This window comes from Halichoerus grypus, chromosome 14 (assembly GCF_964656455.1).
Source record: "Halichoerus grypus chromosome 14, mHalGry1.hap1.1, whole genome shotgun sequence".
Classification (NCBI taxonomy): Eukaryota; Metazoa; Chordata; class Mammalia; order Carnivora; family Phocidae; genus Halichoerus; species Halichoerus grypus.
The window spans coordinates 57,545,894-57,565,026 of NC_135725.1; the positions used below are offsets into that span (position 1 = coordinate 57,545,894).

The following is a 19,133-nucleotide window of genomic DNA, read 5'->3' on the forward strand; positions in this document are numbered from 1 at the left end:
ACACCTGTGTGGCTGAGTCAGTAAAGCATCTGCCTTCGGTTCAGGTCATGATCCCAGGGTTCTGGGATGGAGTCCTGCATCGGGCTCCCTGCTCAGAGGGGAGCCTGCTTCTCTCTGCCCCTGCCCCTGGCTCTTGCGTGCACGCGCTCTCTCTCTCTGTCAAAAATAAATAAAAATACTTAAAATATATCCATAGGGGCGTATGGGTGGCTCAGTTGGTTGAGCGGCTGGCTCTTATTTCTGCTCAGGTCATGGGCTCAGAGTCGTGGGGTTGGGCTCTGCATCAGGCTCTGGGCTCAGTGGGGAGTCGGCTTGGGGATTCTCTCTCCCCCACGCCCCCTGCCTTCATGCGCTCGCATGCACATGTTCTCTCTCTAAAATAAACCTTTAATTTGAGAAAGAGAGAGAGAGAATGAGCAGGGGTAAGGGCAGAGGGAGAGAATCTTTCAAGCAGACACCCCACTGAACAAGGAGACTGACAAGGGGCTCGATCCCACAACCCATAAGATCACCACTTGAGCTGAAACCAAGAGTCAGATGCCTAACTGAATGAGTCACCCAGGCGCCCCAATAAATAAATCAATCTTTAAAAAAGTCCACTGGTTCCTCTTTACCTAAATCTAAACTCCTTATCCTGGCATCAAGATTCCTCAATCTGGGGACACCTGGGTGGCTCAGTCGGTTAAATGTCTGCTTTCGGCTCAGGTCATGATCGCAGGGCCCTGGGATCAAGCCCCGCATCGGGCTCCCTGCTCCACGGGAAGCCTGCTTCTCCCTCTGCCTCTGTGCTCTGTCTCGCTCTCAAACAAATAAATATAAAATCTTAAAAAAAAAAAAAAAAGATTCCTCAATCTGGCCCCAATCTCTCTCTCTCTAGCTTTACATCCTGCCGTGGACCTATGCTCTAGAAATAACAGCTTAACAACTATTATTCACACACAAATCTTCAATGAAATGTAATTATTTTGTTTCATGCTCATGCTATTCACAATGCCAGAAATGCTTTTCCCTTCTTTTCTACACCTGGCCAGCTTGTACTTATCGTTCATGATTCAGTTCTGACATGTCCTCTCTGAATATCTCCTAAATATCCAGGCTGGTTAAGTTTTTCTCTTATAGGTTTTCCAGATAGCTCTCTTCTACAACACTTAGACTATCACACTGCTTTAAAATCTTTGTCTCTCTCCCCCAGTAAGCTAACGCCCTCCCAATTCAAAGAGCAGGGGATTTATCTTATTTGCTTCTATAATCCTGCCTCAACAATGCAAAACTACGTACGTAATAAGTGCTTGTAGAAGACACCTTTCATGGAGGCTGCCCAACAATGTTAGGGGGACACCACATCTAGGTGTCTGCTTGATGTAAGCCAGATCTCCAGATCAGAGATCCAGAGGTGGCCTCCTGGCTCAGGGAGGACCAGTCCAGAGGCTATACTGGGCTGATCAAATTCTCTCAGGAATGTGAAACTGGCTTGGTGGCACTAGACCAAACTGTCTGGATGGCTAATTTCTACCAAAGCCAGTCCCCAGAGAGAAGGAAACAGAAGAGAGGTAACATGAACATCCTTAGCTTCTAATGGTTTTCCAAGTCCTAGTTCTGTTTCATTCTGAGATCCAGAGATACTTCCTGCTTTTGGGGTTTGCGAACTATCCCTTCCAATAAACATGAGTGGGTTTCTTACTCTTTTAGAGCAAATGATCTCTAGACAACACAGCCCCTCAAATGTTTAATGAAGGAAAATTAACTGCCCACTTATACCTTTGTCATTTTGTGGGACAATACATCCATAACATGTTACCTTCTAGACTGATGATTCCCAAACTGATTATCACAATAACTTGGGGGAATTTTCTTTCTCAGAAAAACTGTAAAACAAAAACAATTCCTAGGCCGTACCCTGAAACTCCTCCAATTAGAAATTTCTGACTTGGGGGCCTGTAAAACTGACTTTTCCTCCCAAGGATCTCCAGGTTAATCTGATGACTGCCCAGGTTTAACAATCACTGATCTAGACCCTTGCTATTCAAAGGAGCACTGGGGAACTTGTTAGAACCCAAGAATCTCAGGCCCCACCCTAGATCTATTAAATCAGAATCTGGAGTTTCCCAAGATCTCCAGGTACACTGAAGCTTGAGAAACACTGATGTAGAGACAATCTGCTCTGTATGCTAAGAGGAATGAATTTGATAAGATACAAGAGTAACCTGAGCTGCAATGTGGAAAAATCCAAGTTTCTCCTATGAATTCTGAGGGCTGGCTAAAGCTTATTGTAGTCCACTGTGTTAGGCCATTCCTTTGTCTTTTTTTTTCTGTTTGTGTGTGTGTGTGTGGTTTTTTTTTTTTTTTTTTTGGCCTGTCTTTTTTTTTTTTTTTAAGATTTTATTTATTTATTTGAGAGATAGAATGAAAGAGAGAGAGCACAAGGGGGGGAGGGTCAGAGGGAGAAGCAGACTCCCTGCTGAGCAGGGAGCCCGATGCGGGACTCGATCCTGGGACTCCAGGATCATGACCTGAGCCGAAGGCAGTCGCTTAACCAACTGAGCCACCCAGGCACCCTTTTTTTGGCCTGTCTTAAAACAGAGCTCCATTTCTGCCATCCAGAAAATGTGTGGAGATAAGGTTTCAACTATTCATGTCCAAGAAAGTGTTAAGTCCAACCTCTCCAGTTTTGGGATTGGGAGAAATCTAGATTTGAATTTCACATTTGTTATCTATTAGCTGTGCGATCTTAGGCAAGTCAGTTAAACTTTTCGAATCCTGTTTCTTATCTATAAAACTAGAATATTTGCCTCTAGGGTTGCTAAGAGATCTAATAAAACATAAAGTGCCTAGCACAGGGCTCAGCACAGATTTGGTGCTGAACAAGTAACAGTTAATAGTAATACACTATTCTGATGTTTGTTTAGTTTCATATGGTGTAGTTTCATCTATTCTTGATGAAAAAGGGAAATGAAAAAGTTGGTAACATTTGGGTCTCTAGAGGGCCCAGGAAACCAGGAGTTTACCCCCAACCTCACTCTTACAGAGGAATGACAAAGCACCACATGAAGAACAGAACCTTTTTGCTTTTTCCAAGGAAAGGAAAGGGATGGGAATGAGCAGCCACAGAGTATCTGCCCAAGCTCTCTGACAAGGGGCCAAAGCTTCATGCAGCTTCTGTAACAAATCCCAGAATGGGGCTGTTCTACATTAACCTACTGGGATTCCTGCCAGGAACTAGCAGCATGGCAAGGTAAGTTTTAGTCTCAATGGCTCCCTGCAGCCTACATTCCAGAGCAGAGGGGAAAAAAAGAAAGCAAAGTCCTTACAATCAGGAAGCTTATTAAGACTAGAAAGTACATCCCGGAATGCACATATAGTGTGCACAGATACATACAAAAGGAACATACATAGAAAGATCAAGGTAGCTTAATAAAATGGAGGAGCTCACAAAGTTTCTAAAACTCCAAAGTGTTTTAGCTGCAGCCTAATGAAGAAAGGAAAGCAAATCCACATAGATCACACAGACAACAAGATAAATTTTATGAAGTCAGACAGGAAAAGGCAACTAGACAGCCTAAGTCTGCTGAAAGTTGGATAAAGGGAAGACAACCGAAATTGAAGCAGAAGAATCCATTCCCTACCCCAAACCAAGAAGATGGGTAGGAGCAAAGAAGAGAGTCAGGATGAAGAAAAACAACAGAGAATGGTCAGACAATATGTATCAAAAATTAAACAGTGTAAACCCTACAACTTTCAATTTTAGGAACTTATGCTAAGGAAATAATGATGAGTAAACAGTTTTAACTAAAGTGCATTAATTTGGGGGCACCAGCCTGGCTCAGTCAGGTGGAGCATGTGACTCTTGATCTTGGGTTGAGAGTTTGAGACCCACAATGGGCACATTGGGTGTAGAGATTTAAAAATTTAAAAATATATAAAATGAAGGGGCGCCTGGGTGGCTCAGTCAGTTAAGCATCTGCCTTCGGCTCAGGTCATGATCCCAGGGTCCTGGGATCGAGCCCCACATCGGGCTCCCTGCTCAGCAGGGAGCCTGCTTCTCCCTCTCCCTCAGCCTGCCACTCCCCCTGCTTGTGCTCTCTTTCTCTATCTCACTCTGTCAAATAAATAAATAAAATATTTAAAAAACTAAATAAAATGAGTATTTATTTTTTATTTACTTAAGAGAGAGAGGAGGAGGGGAAGGGGGAAAGGGAGAGAATCTTAAGCAGGGTCCTTGCCCAGCACAGAGCCTGACTTGGGGCTTGATCTCAGAACTCTGAGATATGACCTGAGCCAAAATCAAGAGTTGGACGCTTAACCAACCAAGCCAACTGGGTGCATCTAAAATATATTTTTATTTATTTATTTGTTTTAAAGATTTTATTTGACAGAGACACAGCAAGAGAGTGAACACAAGCGGGGGGGGCACCCAGGCACCCCCTAAAATAAATTTTTAAATAGTGAAACACCACAGGAGGCTGGGTATAGCCACATAACAGACTATTATAGAGCTTTTAAGAATGGGGTGCCCAGGGGTGCCTGGCTGCCTCAGTCGGAAGAACATGCCACTCTTGATCTCCAGGTGGTAAGTTTAAGCCCCACATTGGGTAAGATTACTTAATAAAAGCTTAAAAGAGGAACGCCTGGGTGACTCAGTCGGTTAAGCCTCTGCCTTCGGCTCAGGTCATGATCCCACGGTCCTGGGAACAAGTCCAGCATTGGACTCCTTGCTCAGCAGGGAGCCTGCTTTCCCCTCTCCCTCTGCTGCTCCCCCACTTGTGCTCTCTCTCTCTCTGATAAATAAATAAAATCTTTAAAAATAAATAAATAAATAAAAGCTTAAAACAACAACAACAAAAGAATGGGCGCCTGGCTGGCTCAGTCGTTAAGCGTCTGTCTTCGGCTCAGGTCATGATCCCGGAGTCCTGGGATCGAGCCCCACGTCGGGCTCACTGCTTGGCAGGAAGCCTGCTTCTCTCCCTCTCCCACTCCCCCTGCTTGTGTTCCCTTGCTCGCTGTGTCTCTGTCAAATAAATAAAATCTTTAAAAAAAAAAAAAGAACACATGACTCTTGATCTTGGGGTCATGAATTCAAGCCCCTTGTTGGGGGTTGAGTTTACTTTAAAAAAAAAAAAGAAGAAATGGAGTAGAGGATATTTATTAACAAGGAAAGATGTTTGGAGCGCCTAGGTGGCTCAGTTGTTAAGCATCTGCCTTCATCAGGGTCATGATCCCAGAGTCCTGGGATCGAGCCCCACATCGGGCTCTCTGCTCGGCGGGAAGCCTGCTTCTCCCTCTCCCACTCCCCGCTTGTGTTCCCTCTCTCGCTGTGTCTCTCTCTGCCAAATAAATAAATAAAATCTTAAAAACAACAACAACACATGGAAAGCTGTTCATGCTATGGTATTAAATGAATAAGCTTTTTAAAAAAGATTTTTTTTTTTTAAATCTTAAAAACAACAACAACACATGGAAAGCTGTTCATGCTATGGTATTAAATGAATAAGCTTTTTAAAAAAGATTTTTTTTTTTTAAATCTTAAAAACAACAACAAAACATGGAAAGCTGTTCATGCTATGGTATTAAATGAATAAGCTTTTTAAAAAAGGTTTTTTTTTTTTTAAGATTTTATTTATTTATTTGACAGAGAGAGACACAGCAAGACGGAACACAAGCAGGGGGAGTGGGAGAGGGAGAAGCAGGCTTCCCGCCGAGCAGAGAGCCCGATGTGGGGCTCGATCCCAGGACCCTGGGATCATGACCGTGCCGAAGGCAGATGCTTAACGACTGAGCCACCCAGGCGCCCCAAAAAGATTTTATTTTTAAGTAATCTCCACAACCAACATGGAGCTTGAACTCACAACCCTGAGATCAAGAAGTTGCATGCTCTACTGACTGAGCCAGCCAGGTGCCCCCAATAAATTGATTTCTAATCCCTGATTCTGGAGGGCTCTGTTAAAAATGAAGTAAGTCCTGAGGCACCTAGCTGCCTCAGTTGGTGGAGCATGCGACTATTGATCTATGAGTGTGAGTTCAAGCTCCATGTTGGGCATAGAGCCTACTAAAAAAATAATAAATTAAAAAAAAAAAAACATAAAAATAAGTCCCAAAGTCACCTTTAGCAAGACACCTAAGATTCTGCCTAGTACCCACCCCAAAGTCAACAAGTCTCTGACAGCACACCACAGAGGTTTAGCTATCTGAAGCACCTTGACAAACATTTGGTTAAAAAAACTCTTAGGGCGCCTGGGTGGCTCAGTTGTTGGGCATCGGTCTTCAGCTCAGGTCGTGATCCCAGGGTCCTGGGATCAAGCCCCACATTGGGCTCCCTGCTCAGCAGGGAGCCTGCTTTTCCCTCTGCCTACCACTCCCCCTGCTTGTGCTCACTCCCCCCCGCCCCCCCGATTTAAAAAAAAAAAAAGAGAGAGAACCCAATTGAGTATTGCCTTTATATAATTACAAAGTCTATGTCCTACTTCCAAGTGGTACCATCCAATCAGAAAAAAATAGAAGGGTACGGGCGCTTGGGTAGCTCAGTCAGTTGAGTGTCTGACTCTTGATCTCAGCTTAGGTCTTGATATCAGGGTTGTGAGTTCAAGCCCTGTGTTGGGCTCCATGCCCAGCTTAAAAAAGAAATAAATGAATAAAATTAAAAAAAGAAAAATAGAAGGGTAAATAAAAGAACTGGCCTACTGTCTGATTTTACACAAGTCCTCACTTCTTCCTATGGAAGACAGAAACTGATTTCTATAGCACTCAAAGATGCTAATATTTATGTACAGATTATTCAGAAGAAAACAATTTCTTTTTTTTTTTTTAAGATTTTATTTATTTATTTGACAGAGCGAGAGAGCACAAGCAGGGGGAACAGTAGAGGGAGAGGGAGAAGCAGGCTCCCCGCCGAGCAGGGAGCCCCATGCGGGGCTCGATCCCAGGACCCTGGGATCATGAAGGCAGATGCTCAAACATCTGAGCCACCCAAGTGCCCCAGAAGAAAACAATTTCTATACAAGATATTCTTTTTTTTTTTTCTATACAAGATATTCTCAGCTTTTTCTTCCCCTACAGCATTTTTAAGTATAAAGCCATCTACTCAGAATTAGCAGGGAGCCTTATCTCTAAGCTACAAATTACTGGAGAACAGAGTTTGTAGTCACATATTAATTATCTATCTGGTATATTAAGAAATTATAAGCTTTCAATAATAACAGTATTAAAACAATGATAATACTATATAATCCTTTTTCTTTCACTTTTATTTTCTGAGCATTATACACAAAGACTTAAGGATAACATGGTTGTGTTACTTGCCCACTGAGAAGCAAGATCTCTCTCTAGATGTTATTTTGAGCTCCAAAAAACTCCTTGTGTGACTCAGAAAGGAAACTCCTTTTGTTATATATCCTACCACTGTATTTTATTCCCTCTCCCCAAAAGAAATGTGTTACTGTGTTCAATCTTTGTCAGCAAGCAATGAATGGAAACTGAGCAAGGTCATTTCCACCACTGTTTTAGGCTAAGAAAAAAAAGATTCATCTAGCTGAAGTAACATTAAAAAAATAATAAGTTTGGGGCGCCTGGGTGGCTCAGTTAAGTGTCTGCCTTCAGCTCAGGTCGTGATCCCAGGGTCCTGGGATAGAGCCGGGCATCAAGGAGCATCGGGCTCCTTGCTCGGCAGGAGGCCTGCTTCTCCCTCTCCCACTCCCCCTGCTTGTGTTCCCTCTCTTGCTGTCTCTGTCAAATGGATAAATAAAATCTTTTGTTTTTTTTAATATTTAAAAAAATAAAAATAAAAAATAATAATTTTTTAAAGATTTTATTTATCCATTTGACAGAGACAGTGAGAGCACAACAGGAGGAGCTGCACGCAGGAGAGGGAGAAGCAGGCTCCCTGCTGAACAGGGAGCCCAATGCGGGGCTCGATCCCAGGACCCTGAGATCATGACCTGAGCCAACAGCAGATGCTTAACCAACTGAGCCACCCAGGTGTCCCTTTTTAAAATTTTTATGAAGTAATCTCTTTGCCCAACATGGGTCTTGAACTCACGATCCCTAGAATCAAGAGTCACACGCTCCACTGACTGAGCCAGCCAGGTGCCCCCTCTCTTTTCAAATGTTTTTTCATTTGTCCAGTTCCTGTTTAGTCCTTAACCACATGCATGCATAATTGTGTATAGCTATAATAAGCACAGATAGAATTTTGTATCCTGGGTACCTGGGTGGCTCAGTCAGAGAAGCATGCAACTGTTGATCTCGAGGCTGTGAGTTCCAGCCCCACATTGGGTGTAGAGATTACTAAATAAATTAAAAAAAAAAAAGAATTTTGTCTCTCATTACATTTAACATATCAAATGCTCTGTGTGTTTGGTCTCCTGGGTGGCTCAGTTGGTTAAGCAGCTGCCTTCCACCCAGGTCATTATCCCAAGGTCCTGGGATTGAGCCCAGCATCAGGGAGCATCAGGCTCCTTGCTCGGCGGGAGGCCTGCTTCTCCCTCTCCCACTCCCCCTGCTTGTGTTCCCTCTCTCGCTGTCTCTGTCAAATGGATAAATAAAATCTTTAAAAAATGGATAAATAAAATCTTTAAAAAATAAAAATAAAATAAAGATTTTATTCATTTATTTGACAGAGAGAGGGGGGAAAGCACAAGCAAAGGGAACAGCAGGCAGAGGGAGAGGGAGAAGTGGACCCGAGCCGAAGGCAGACGCTTAACCGAATGAGCCACCCAGGCACCCCTATTTTTTTTTAAGATTTTATTTATTCATTTGAGAGAGAGAAAGCATGAGTGGGGTATGGAGGGGCACAGAGAGAGTGAGAAGCAGAATCTCTGCTCAGCAGGGACGCAGGGCTGGATCCCAGGACAAGGAGATCATGACCTGAGCTGAAGGCTGATGCTTAACCATCTGAGCCACCCAGGTGCTCCACTAAATAAAATCTTGGGGGGAGAAAAAAAAAGAAAAAGCTTTGTGTGCTATTAGTACTCATAATTATGTTAATTTCTGCATAACATCATGCAGATGTGATTTACCATAAAGTACTCAAGCATTCTTTTATTAGTTGTTTTTTTTTTTTCAAAGATTTTATTTATTTTTTTGAGAGAGAGTGTGCTCGGGCAGAACAGGGCGAGGGGCAGAAGGAGAGGAAGAGGGAGAAGCAGACTAACCGCTGAGCAGGGAGCCCACTCGATCCCAAGATCCCAGGATCCCACGACCCCGGGATCATGCCTTGAGCCAAACCAAATGCAGACATTTAACCAACTGAGCCACCTGGGCACCCCTCCTTTTGTTAGTATTTAGATAAAATAGCTTCCAATGATTATCTTGTTAAAAAAGACTTCTCTTCCTTTGGATAAATTCCCTGGTCTGAAAATATTAGGTCAAAGGGTATAATACTTTAAGGCCCTTCATTCAACAATATGTACCAGACTTGAAATATAATGCCAAATTACTGTCAATAAAAGGTTTTAGTGGCTACGTATACATATTTATAATATATATATACACATCTCTTCCACTACATCCTTATCAGAACTAGGTATTATTATAATTTGTACACAGTAAAATATTTTGCTTTTATCTGTATTCTTTCTATAATGAAATTAAATATAATTTCCTAATTGTAGTTCCTTATGTAATTACATAATATATATATTTTTTTATTTGACAGAGCGAGCGAGTGGACAAGCGGGGGTGGAAGGGCAGAGGGAAAGGGAGAAGCAGACTCCCCACTGAGCAGGGAGCTTGATGTGGTGCTCAATCCCAGGACCCCAAGATCATGACTTGAGCCAAAGGCAGACATTTAACCTTCTGAGCCCCCAGAAGCCCCTAGATGAATTATTTAAAAGTGTTTAAGATACTTGGGATGTGACTGGCATACAGAAAAGAAGCCATTTATAGGATATAGAAATCCTATTTACGTTAAGCATACCTGAATCTGGCCAGAAATACACCTAAAGTCTAGAACCATCAAACCACCGCCACCATTAATTAGATCAACAATTTACTAAACATAAATTTTAGACACTGTGCTAACCAACATTTTATTTAATTCTGTTCATGGTCTGCTGGGCAGGTACTACTCCATTTATTTTAAAGGTGACAGAAGAAAGGCTTAGGAGAAGTATCTGGGGCTTGTCCATAAGCACAAAGAAAATTAAGAAATGGGGCCCAGAATCAACATAGCAAGTCTATCATTTCTTTTTTTGTTGTTGTTGTTGTTGTTACGCGTCTGCCTTCAGCTCAGGTCATGGTCCCAGGGTCCTGGGATCAGGCCCCACATCGGGCTCCCCGCTTGGCGGGAAGCCTGCTTCTCCCTCTCCCCATCTGTGTTTCCTGTCTCGCTGTGTCTCTGTCAGATGAATACATAAAATCTTTAAAAAATAAAATAAAATCTTTCTCTTAAAAGAGTCAAATACGGGCGCCTGGGTGGCTCAGTCGTTAAGCGTCTGCCTTCAGCTCAGGTCATGATCCCAGGGTCCTGGGCTCGAGCCCCGCATCAGGCTCCCTGCTCCGCGGGAAGCCTGCTTCTCCCTCTCCCACTCCCCCTGCTTGTGTTCCCTTTCTCGCTATGTCTCTCTCTGTCAAATAAATAAATCTTAAAAAAAAAATAAAGTAAAATAAAAGAGTCAAATATTCTGAGGGGTGCCTGGGTGACTCAGTCAGTTAAGCGTTTGCCTTTCGCTCAGGTCAAGATCTCTGGGTCCTGGAATCGAGTCCCACGTCAGGCTCCTTGCTCAGCGGGGAGCCTGCTTCTCCCTCTGCCTGCAGCTCCCCCGCTTGTGTGTGCACTCTGTCAAATAAATAAAATCTTAAAAAAAAGTAAAAATAAAAGGCTGTAATCCCTTTGGGGAAATAAAATAGTAAAATGAAGGAGCAAGAATTAAAGATCTGGTCAGAGCAAAACTCCCACACTTCACCATATTTTGTTTTCCTGTGTCTCAGACTGGATTTCACATTCTGCTTTTATCATTTCAGGAATCTGCATATGGAAACTCAGGGACAACATTACAGCTATTTTCTCAACCTGGTGTCTACCATTCCTCTCCACACCCAAAATTAGGCTCCTCAAAAGTTCTTCTTCCTCCCATCTGACAACAAATCGCAGCCCAAACTCATTTTGTCTGCTTCATTTTTTTTTTAACTTTATTTTTAAGTAATTCTATACTCAATGTGGGGCTCAAACTTCCATCCCCAATATCAAGAGTCATATGCTCTACACAAACTGGGCCAGCCTGGCACCCCTTTTCTGCTTCATTCTAATCCACCAACTCTATCTGTGAAGTCAGCAGCATACCCGTGACCATTCATTACTTTGGAAGATGTTGAGAAAAAGCAAGCAGCCCTGACCTCTACTAGTTAGCCTGGTACTATCAGCTAGGCATTGGTGTCTTGGTAAAAATAATTTCCCAGGAAATTTTCCTGTGAAAGTCCCATTTCCTTAAGCATTCCCCCAAATTGCCCTTTTAAGTCCTTTCTAACACCCTCTTACTGAGAGGTCTCATGGTTCCCTTTGGTTTAGGTTCTCTGTAGTTGCAGTAAGCAATTGTATCTACTATACTAAGTTCCTGATAGTCTTTGGCTGAAGGGTATCAGTGAGTGAGAAATAAGAATCTAAAATTACATATCTCAAACTCTGCATACATTATCACTCTATCACCATCTTTGTCTTTAAACTGCCCTCTCTCAAAATATTCCCTTTCCTTCTTTTTTAAAATTATTTTTAAGTAATCTTTACACCCAATGTGGGGCTCCAACTCATGACCCTGAGATCAAGAGTCGCATGCTCTTCGAAGCCAGCCAGGTGCCCCAAAATAGCCCCTCCTAGTTCTCTTCTGACCTTCTTGCTCCAAGATTCTATCTTTATAGCTACCCTTTCAATATCAATGGTTCTTACCCATTTTTGGCTCACAGTACTCCTTTTGAAAATATAATGAAAACTACGGACTGCTCCCCATACCACCCCCCGAACTCATTGTGCCCAGAAAATACACATATAATGAAATTTTTGCAATTTTAGGGAAGGTTTATGCAACTTAAGAGTGTCTTCTCTACAGTCTCTCCCATGGTAGTGCACTAATTTCAATAATCCCTTATACATAGACAACCATTCCCAAATCACTAACTTCAATTTTTACACCTCTTAAATTTCAACTAAGTGAAAGCACAAAACTAAACTCATTTTCTTTTCAAATCTGTTTAATACTCCTTCCTCTCCTGCCATCCTTCCTGTTACCCAGGTTTTCAAGACATCAGTATCAATTTTAACTTAATCCTCTGGATTATATCTGAGCATGTCACCATCTACAGATTGTACCTTTTTTTTTTTTTAAAGATTTTATTTATTTGTCAGAGACAGAGAGAGCACAAACGGGGAGAGGCAGGCAGGGGGAGAAGCAGGCTTCCCGCTGAGCAGGGAGCCCCATGTGGGACTTGATCCCAGGACCCCGGAATCACGACCTGAGCCTAAGGCAGACCCTCAACCGACTGAGCCACTCGGACATCCCTACAGATTTTACCTCTTAAAACGTATTTAAAAAAAAATTTTTTTTTTTTAAGTAGGCTCTATGCCCAACATGGGGCTCAAACTCATGATCCCAAGATCAAGGGTTTCATGCTCCATTGAATGAGCCAGCCAGGCGCCTCTCTTAAGATGTATCTGTCTTCTCACTCTCTCCCTGCCACTATCCTGCTTTTGGTCCTCATTAGTTCATTTATACTATAGCACTAGCATCCTGTAACTGCTTTCCCTAAAGCAGTACTCCTCTCCCAGCTTGAAATCCTTGGGTCTTGTCTCTCCATTCCCCACCAAATAAGATCTTAGCTGGACACTCAATGGCTTCCATAATTTGATCCTAATGAACCTTTCCAACCTTAATCTCACAATTCTCTTCCAGATACATAAAGCTCTTGTCACACCAGATTCTCAATAATCTTCGTAAGTGGTTGATACTTTTCCCCATAAAAATCCAGATTTCGTTTCTCTTAAAAAAAAAAAAAAAAAAAAGAAAGAAAGAAAATTAACAATACGCTCAGATTCTTGCATGGCAACAACTGCTTGGAGCCAAGAATACCTTCTCTGGCTCTTTGCAGTCCCCACAACTTACTGTCTTGTGCCTGGCAAGCTTCTCTTATTAGCTTTTCTGTCTCGCTCTGTATACAATCTGACTTTGTAACCCTATACCAGAAAAATATACCTACCCATCCTGGTTTCCAGGCCCATGTTCCAATTAAGGTTATACTACGCCTTTCTCTCTTATTTTATTTGGTTTTTTAAAGATTTTATTTATTTGACAGAGAGACACAGTGAGAAAAGGAACACAAGCAGGGGGAGTGGGAGAGGGAGCAGGAGGATTCCTGCGGAGCAGGGAGCCCGATGTGGGGCTCAATCTCAGGTCCCCAGGATCATGACCCGAGTCGAAGGCAGACGCTTAACGACTGAGCCACCCAAGCGCCCCTACACCTTTCTCTTTTGGTAATTTAGTAAAAATATAACCATACAAATGTTATTAATGATTAAAACAGGGGGCCTGGGTGGCTCAGTCGTTAAGCATCTGCCTTCGGGATCCTGGATCGGGACCCCGGGATCCTGGGATCGAGCCCCGAATCGGGCTCCCTGCTCCGCAGGAAGCCTGCTTCTCCCTCTCCTACTCCCCCTGCTTGTGTTCCCTCTCTCTCTGTGTCTCTGTCAAATAAATAAATAAAATCTTTAAAAAAAATAAAATAAAACATACGTTGGCCATTTTTATGGTCCTTCTTGTGCTTACTGGGCCCAGAAAATTCAGGGGGTTGAATGACTGCTCCTAGTTTGAGTGTGGCAACACAGCACAGGGCAATTCTCACCTCAGGTATCAAGCTACAAAAAGATTTACAAAATATATCTGCTTTTTTTCGAAAAGGATGATCTAATGCCTCAGCAGAGGTTTCAAAACTATTGCCCCAAGCTAGTTAACTGGGAAATAACTTGGCTTTTTTTTTTTTTTTAAAGATCTTATTTGCTTGAGAGAGAGCAAGAGAACACAGAGGGAGAAGGAGAAGCAGACTCCATGCTGAGCAGAGAGCCTAAAGATCCTAGGACCCTGAGATCATGACCTGAGCCTAAGGCAGACGCCCAACTGAGCCACCCAGGTGCCCCATAACCTTACTTTTTTAGCATTTGTATACATTCAGTTAAACGCTGATAAATACCAACAGCACCCAAGACAAAAACAGCTTCTAACCTGAAGGTACAGGCTATTTTAAGATATAAGTAGTTGTATACTTTTCCTACCTAATACATTAAAATTGCTTCATTGATAGCAAAATTTCAATACATCAGAACTTCATTTATTATTGAGACTCCAACACAAATTCTTCCCCCCCCCCCCCCCCGCCAAAATCTTGACATATTATCCAAAGATAATTCTAATTGTTTAATTTTCCTCTTTCAAACTGAGGGACGTCCCAGGGAATGCGAAGAGCATTGGAAAAAGCTTTGCATTCATTATCACCACTATTTTTGCATAAGAAAGATATTGCTAACTTCAAGTATTTCCCAAGAGGTGCACAGCCACCTTCTCAGCTCTGGATATTATCACTCCCATGTTACAGATGGGAAAACAAAGGCACAGATAAGGGACTCATTTGTCCAATGTCAGAAAGTTCAAAGAGCAGCATTCCTGGTTCCCTGCTTTGGTTCTGGAGGCTAAGCAAGTAACAACACAAATTATAAAGAAAACAGGCCCTCATTTAAACATGTTACGTTATGAGGAAACAGGAAGAGAGAAAGAGGTAGGTATTAAGAGTACATTAAATTATTACTTAACATTATGCAAACCTTCAAAATAGGGTCAATAAATTCAAGAAGGAGACTATGATTAATGTAGTTTATAATTCAACAGCATTTGCTGGGCAAAACACTAATGGTATATGTGGAGTAGAATGAATTCCTCCAAATGGGAGACTCTTTTTCTATTCCGAGTGACAATAATGACAGTTCTCTTACACCATGAGTGGTGGCCTGCGAGACTAGGAAAAGGAAGTTTTGTAGAGGCTTGCCACCACTACTCAGTTTTGAAAGGCTTCTGTATGACAAGCAGCAACCTTCAACAGAAGAGGAAATGCCAGCTGGGCCCCAACCGCCAAGATTAATATTTCCTTCCTTCAAACTCATGTTTAAATCTTTGCCTATGTCCTTTATAAACAAACACTTCTAGTACTTAAGACACTCTTGATCTCTTTCAATTAATTCAAGATGTGTTTCTGTGTAAGGTGAAAACAGAGAGAGCAGTTGGGCCTATATCCCATCTTTTCTCATGCTTCATCTGGAATCATTTCCTACCTCCAGGCCCTGCCTCTTGCCATTCCTCTGACATTATTTGTGTCCCTCCGTTCCAAACATATCTGCAATATCCAATCCTGGATTGACATATTTTATCTATGACTATAATTGTGCTTATTATATAGCTGATAAATTTTTCCCTTCATTCATGTATAGCTATTTTCTAACTCATTCCGTGTAAAAACACTCTCCTCCTCATGTAATAATTTTTCTCTCTTTTGAATCCTTTTCAGGAGGCTACTTTGCAAAGAACATTTACATCCTGAAATATATCACCAAACACACATTCTCTACCTTTTCTTAAATTAAATCTTTAAGGGCGCCTGGGTGGCTCAGTTGTAAGCGCCTGCCTTCAGCTCAGGTCATGATCCCACGGTCCTGGGATCAAGCCCTGCATCGGGCTCCTGCTCAGCGGGAAGCCTGCTTCTCCCTCTCCCACTCCCCCTGCTTGTGTTCCCTCTCTCTGTCAAATAAATAAATAAAATCTTAAAAAAAAAAAAAAAAGGAAATCTTTAATTCTACTTTGGATTCTACTCCCTAAAAAAGAATGTTTGGGGGAAAAAAAGGTTTGCTTTATTCCTATCCTGAACCAAGTACTACTTTTTTTTTTTTTTTAAACATTTATTTATTTTAGAGTGAGAGCGCACTCACATGAGTGGGAGGGGCCAAGGGAAAGAGAGAGAATCTCAAGCAGACTCCAAGCTGATCACGGAGCCCAACACAGGGCTCAATCTCATGACCCTGAGATCATGACCTGAGTCAAAATCAAGAGTCGGACGCTGAACCAACTGTGCCACCAAGGCGCCCTCCAAGTGCTACTTAAAATATTCTTATATGTGCCCTTAGCTTAGCAGATAAGACCTAGGTTTCCACTTTTATGTATCCTGAATGATGCCCTGAGCATCATTCTTTCCTAAGTCTTTCCTCTAAGGTCTCTGACTTAAAAAGCAACATAAAAACATGAGGCCAAAGAACTCTAAAAGCAGTGGAACAGCTATACGGCAAGAGGCCTGAAGAAACAGACTCCTCTGAAGATTTATCAAGAAGATGAGGAACTGGGAAAAAGGAGAGAGAGAAAGAAGTTATCAACAGATAGGAGGGAATGGAAAGCAGAGTAAGGCAATCTCCTCCCAAAAGAAACTGATGGGGAAAATGAGCAGTGAGAGAGAGGTTCTAGAGCACGTGGAGCCAAAATGTATTCAGGCCCTAGGATAAGGTTCACTTACCGCCCCCCAGACGCTTACCGTATTGCATTTTGTGCCACACACCACTTGCCTATGATTCAGCCACTGAGATGCAAACACTTTATTAAGGGTCCCAAGGTGAAACTCTCTCTCCTTCAGGAGACTGGGAAGTTGCTGTGCTGCATAGCCATGCAACACTCGAGTATAGCTGGTTTCATTCTGAAGCCTGACTTCTCGATTCTTCAGGTAGTACACTAAGGATCTCTTCACTGGGGGGAGTCTTTTCCTTTTGTGAAGTGAGTGATCCCAGCCAAACTGTGGAAAGCAACATTAGAAATTAGGGCTTTGGCTACCTTCCTTCAGAACAAGGGATCCTCCTGTATCAGAGAAATCACCAAGAACTCATCCTGCAGGATTTACATACAACAGAAATACAACAGAACAGAAATCTCAATATAGAAAGTCCAGTTTAACTCTTCCAACACTGAGAAGATACTGCTCATAGTCAAAGCTACCTATGAGAAACAAGGGCTGAAAGACAAGGAAAAGGAAGCAGAAAAGAGATCAAAAGATTTACTAGCCCTGTTAGGGGTGAAGGCTTCAGGGCCCCTAAAGTTATCCTTGATAGGGAAGGGAATGAGGGACCAAATAATTACTACACCGACCCGGGCTGCATCTCTACCCAGGACCCTTCTTCCTCTCAGTCTGTACTCCCCGTGGAGCATGGAGAGTGCAGCGGGGGCCAGCCTGGAGTCCCAGGCCTTCCAGGGATGCGCTATCAGGGCGACCCCTCGTCACCAGGCCCACGCTCCCGGCGGTTGAAGAATTCGAAAAATCAAATACTAACGGAGTAGGAAGCACGGGAAATCAGAGTCCGAATACGCGTTCCACAAGAACTGCTGTTTTTTATACCGGTCCAAGAGCCAAAAAGGCCACCTCAGGGCTTGAGGTATCCAGACGGAAACTCCTTTCCTTATAAAGGACGCAATCATCTCCGCTTCCCAAAGCCCTGGGAGGGGGAACTGACTCTCCCTCCCAGTATATTCTGGGAGGTTTTGTTCCTGATTCCCCTCGATGTCGGTTTTCCTCCCTCCAAAGCCAAGATTATAGCTTCCCCTCAAGCCCCACGACCGGCTGCAGGCCTTCCGCGGAATATGCCGTTTCCAAGTTTCCCTTTAGCTTCTCATTCCTCTGGCCTTTCAGATCTATGAACTCCTGAGCGCCCAGCCCTGTCCCAAAAGGCTGGGGCTCCGCTCTTGCCTCACCTCTGACTACAGACCTTGGTCCCCGGTTCCGGTTCCCTGACCTTAGAACCCTATCCCCCTCTGGGTGCCTCGGCGACGTAACACGGGTCCAGGCCTCTCAGCCCTCACCTGCGGGCACTGAGCGTCGCTCCCAGCTCCTGGCGAGGCGGGCGCTTTCCGCTTCCTGCTAACTGCTTTCCGGGCCATAGTGGGCAGCGCCGCAGCGGCCCCGCAGCCACATGGGGCGGGGGTAGCGAGGGTTAGCAAGAGAGCGGGTCATATACTGGGCCCCGGGGCCGCGCACTTTTGTGCGCCTGGCCCGGAAAATGGCCCGGACCCGGGAAGGCAGGCAAAGGGAAAGGAGGGAGGGAGGACTGGGGCCGGGAAAGGGAAAGGGAAGGGGCAGGGGAGGAAGGAACGAGAAGCTTTCAGACGAACGAGTCTGAAAGGACGGCGAGCGGCTAGAACCAAAACACCCCCTCCCCGTCGCCCGCGCTCCGTCACCCTTGCGCAGCCGCACTTCGCGGCATGTCGCCGCGGAGACGCTGCCGGGCCTTCAGGGGTGGGGTTTACGGCCTGCAAGTGGAGAGTCCGCGGCAGTTGTTTTGCGGCCGCCCGCTCATTTCCAACGGTCGCCAGATGGCCGCTGGAGGTGAAAGACCTGGGGTCAGAGGAATCTGCGTTCTGGCGGTCGACCTCGGACCCCCGCCTGCCCATCCGCAAGCACCCGGAAGTGAGGACGACTATCCTCGCTCCGGGAAGGAGTACCTCCCAGCACACGCCTTTACCCGGCAGCTGCCACTGGTTATCTCTTATTGAGCGCAGCACTTTCCCCGAACCTATCACAAACGGAGCCCTGACACCAAGGGCTGGACTCTGTGCCAGGAGGCAGGACCTTCTTCCTCCACCCTCGCAAGGTGGAGTCCGGCTCGGAATCCACGCCAGCGTGGCCAGACTTTCCCTCTGCAGAGTACCTGCCCTGCCTGGCATTACCAGCCCAGACTGCTGCCCGGGCCTCTGGCCTCTTCCCACCCCTCGAGAGCCTTCAGGCTCCATTCTCCACTCAGCCTCCTGCCTCCCTGCTGCCCACATGCCCCGCCTAATCCTCTCTCCTGCCGTAACCACAACAGCCCTCGTCATCTTTCCCTCATCTACGACCTCCTCTCCCTTTAGATTCTCATGACCTGCCGGCCACACTGTCTTTTGTGCTTTATGAAATAGACCTCACGCCTTAATTTATCTGTTTCTTACGTCTCCCATGCGGTCCTAAATTGAGGACAGGAACAGGGCACTGCCACTGCCTGCCTCTCACTTGGGACCCTGGTTGCATCCCCATGAGGGCAGATTGGGTGAAATTCTGAACCACAGAGAGTGGACGTTGCTTGTCAGTCAGTTAGATAAGGGGGCTTC

At 44.2% G+C, this 19,133-nt stretch overlaps 1 protein-coding gene across 1 annotated transcript in view; it reads right to left on the reverse strand.

Moving 5' to 3' along the window:
- DCAF12 (DDB1 and CUL4 associated factor 12) overlaps positions 1-18,485 on the reverse strand; it is a 34,166-nt gene extending 15,681 nt beyond the window's left edge. Inside the window, exons 1-2 of the mRNA XM_036069578.2 lie at positions 17,853-18,485; positions 16,540-16,794 (exon numbers count right to left, since the gene is read on the reverse strand). Coding sequence (XP_035925471.1) covers positions 16,540-16,794; positions 17,853-17,930 — 333 coding nt within the window. The 5' untranslated portion in view covers positions 17,931-18,485. The remainder of the gene's footprint in view (positions 1-16,539; positions 16,795-17,852) is intronic.
- Between the last annotated feature and the right edge of the window lie 648 nt (positions 18,486-19,133).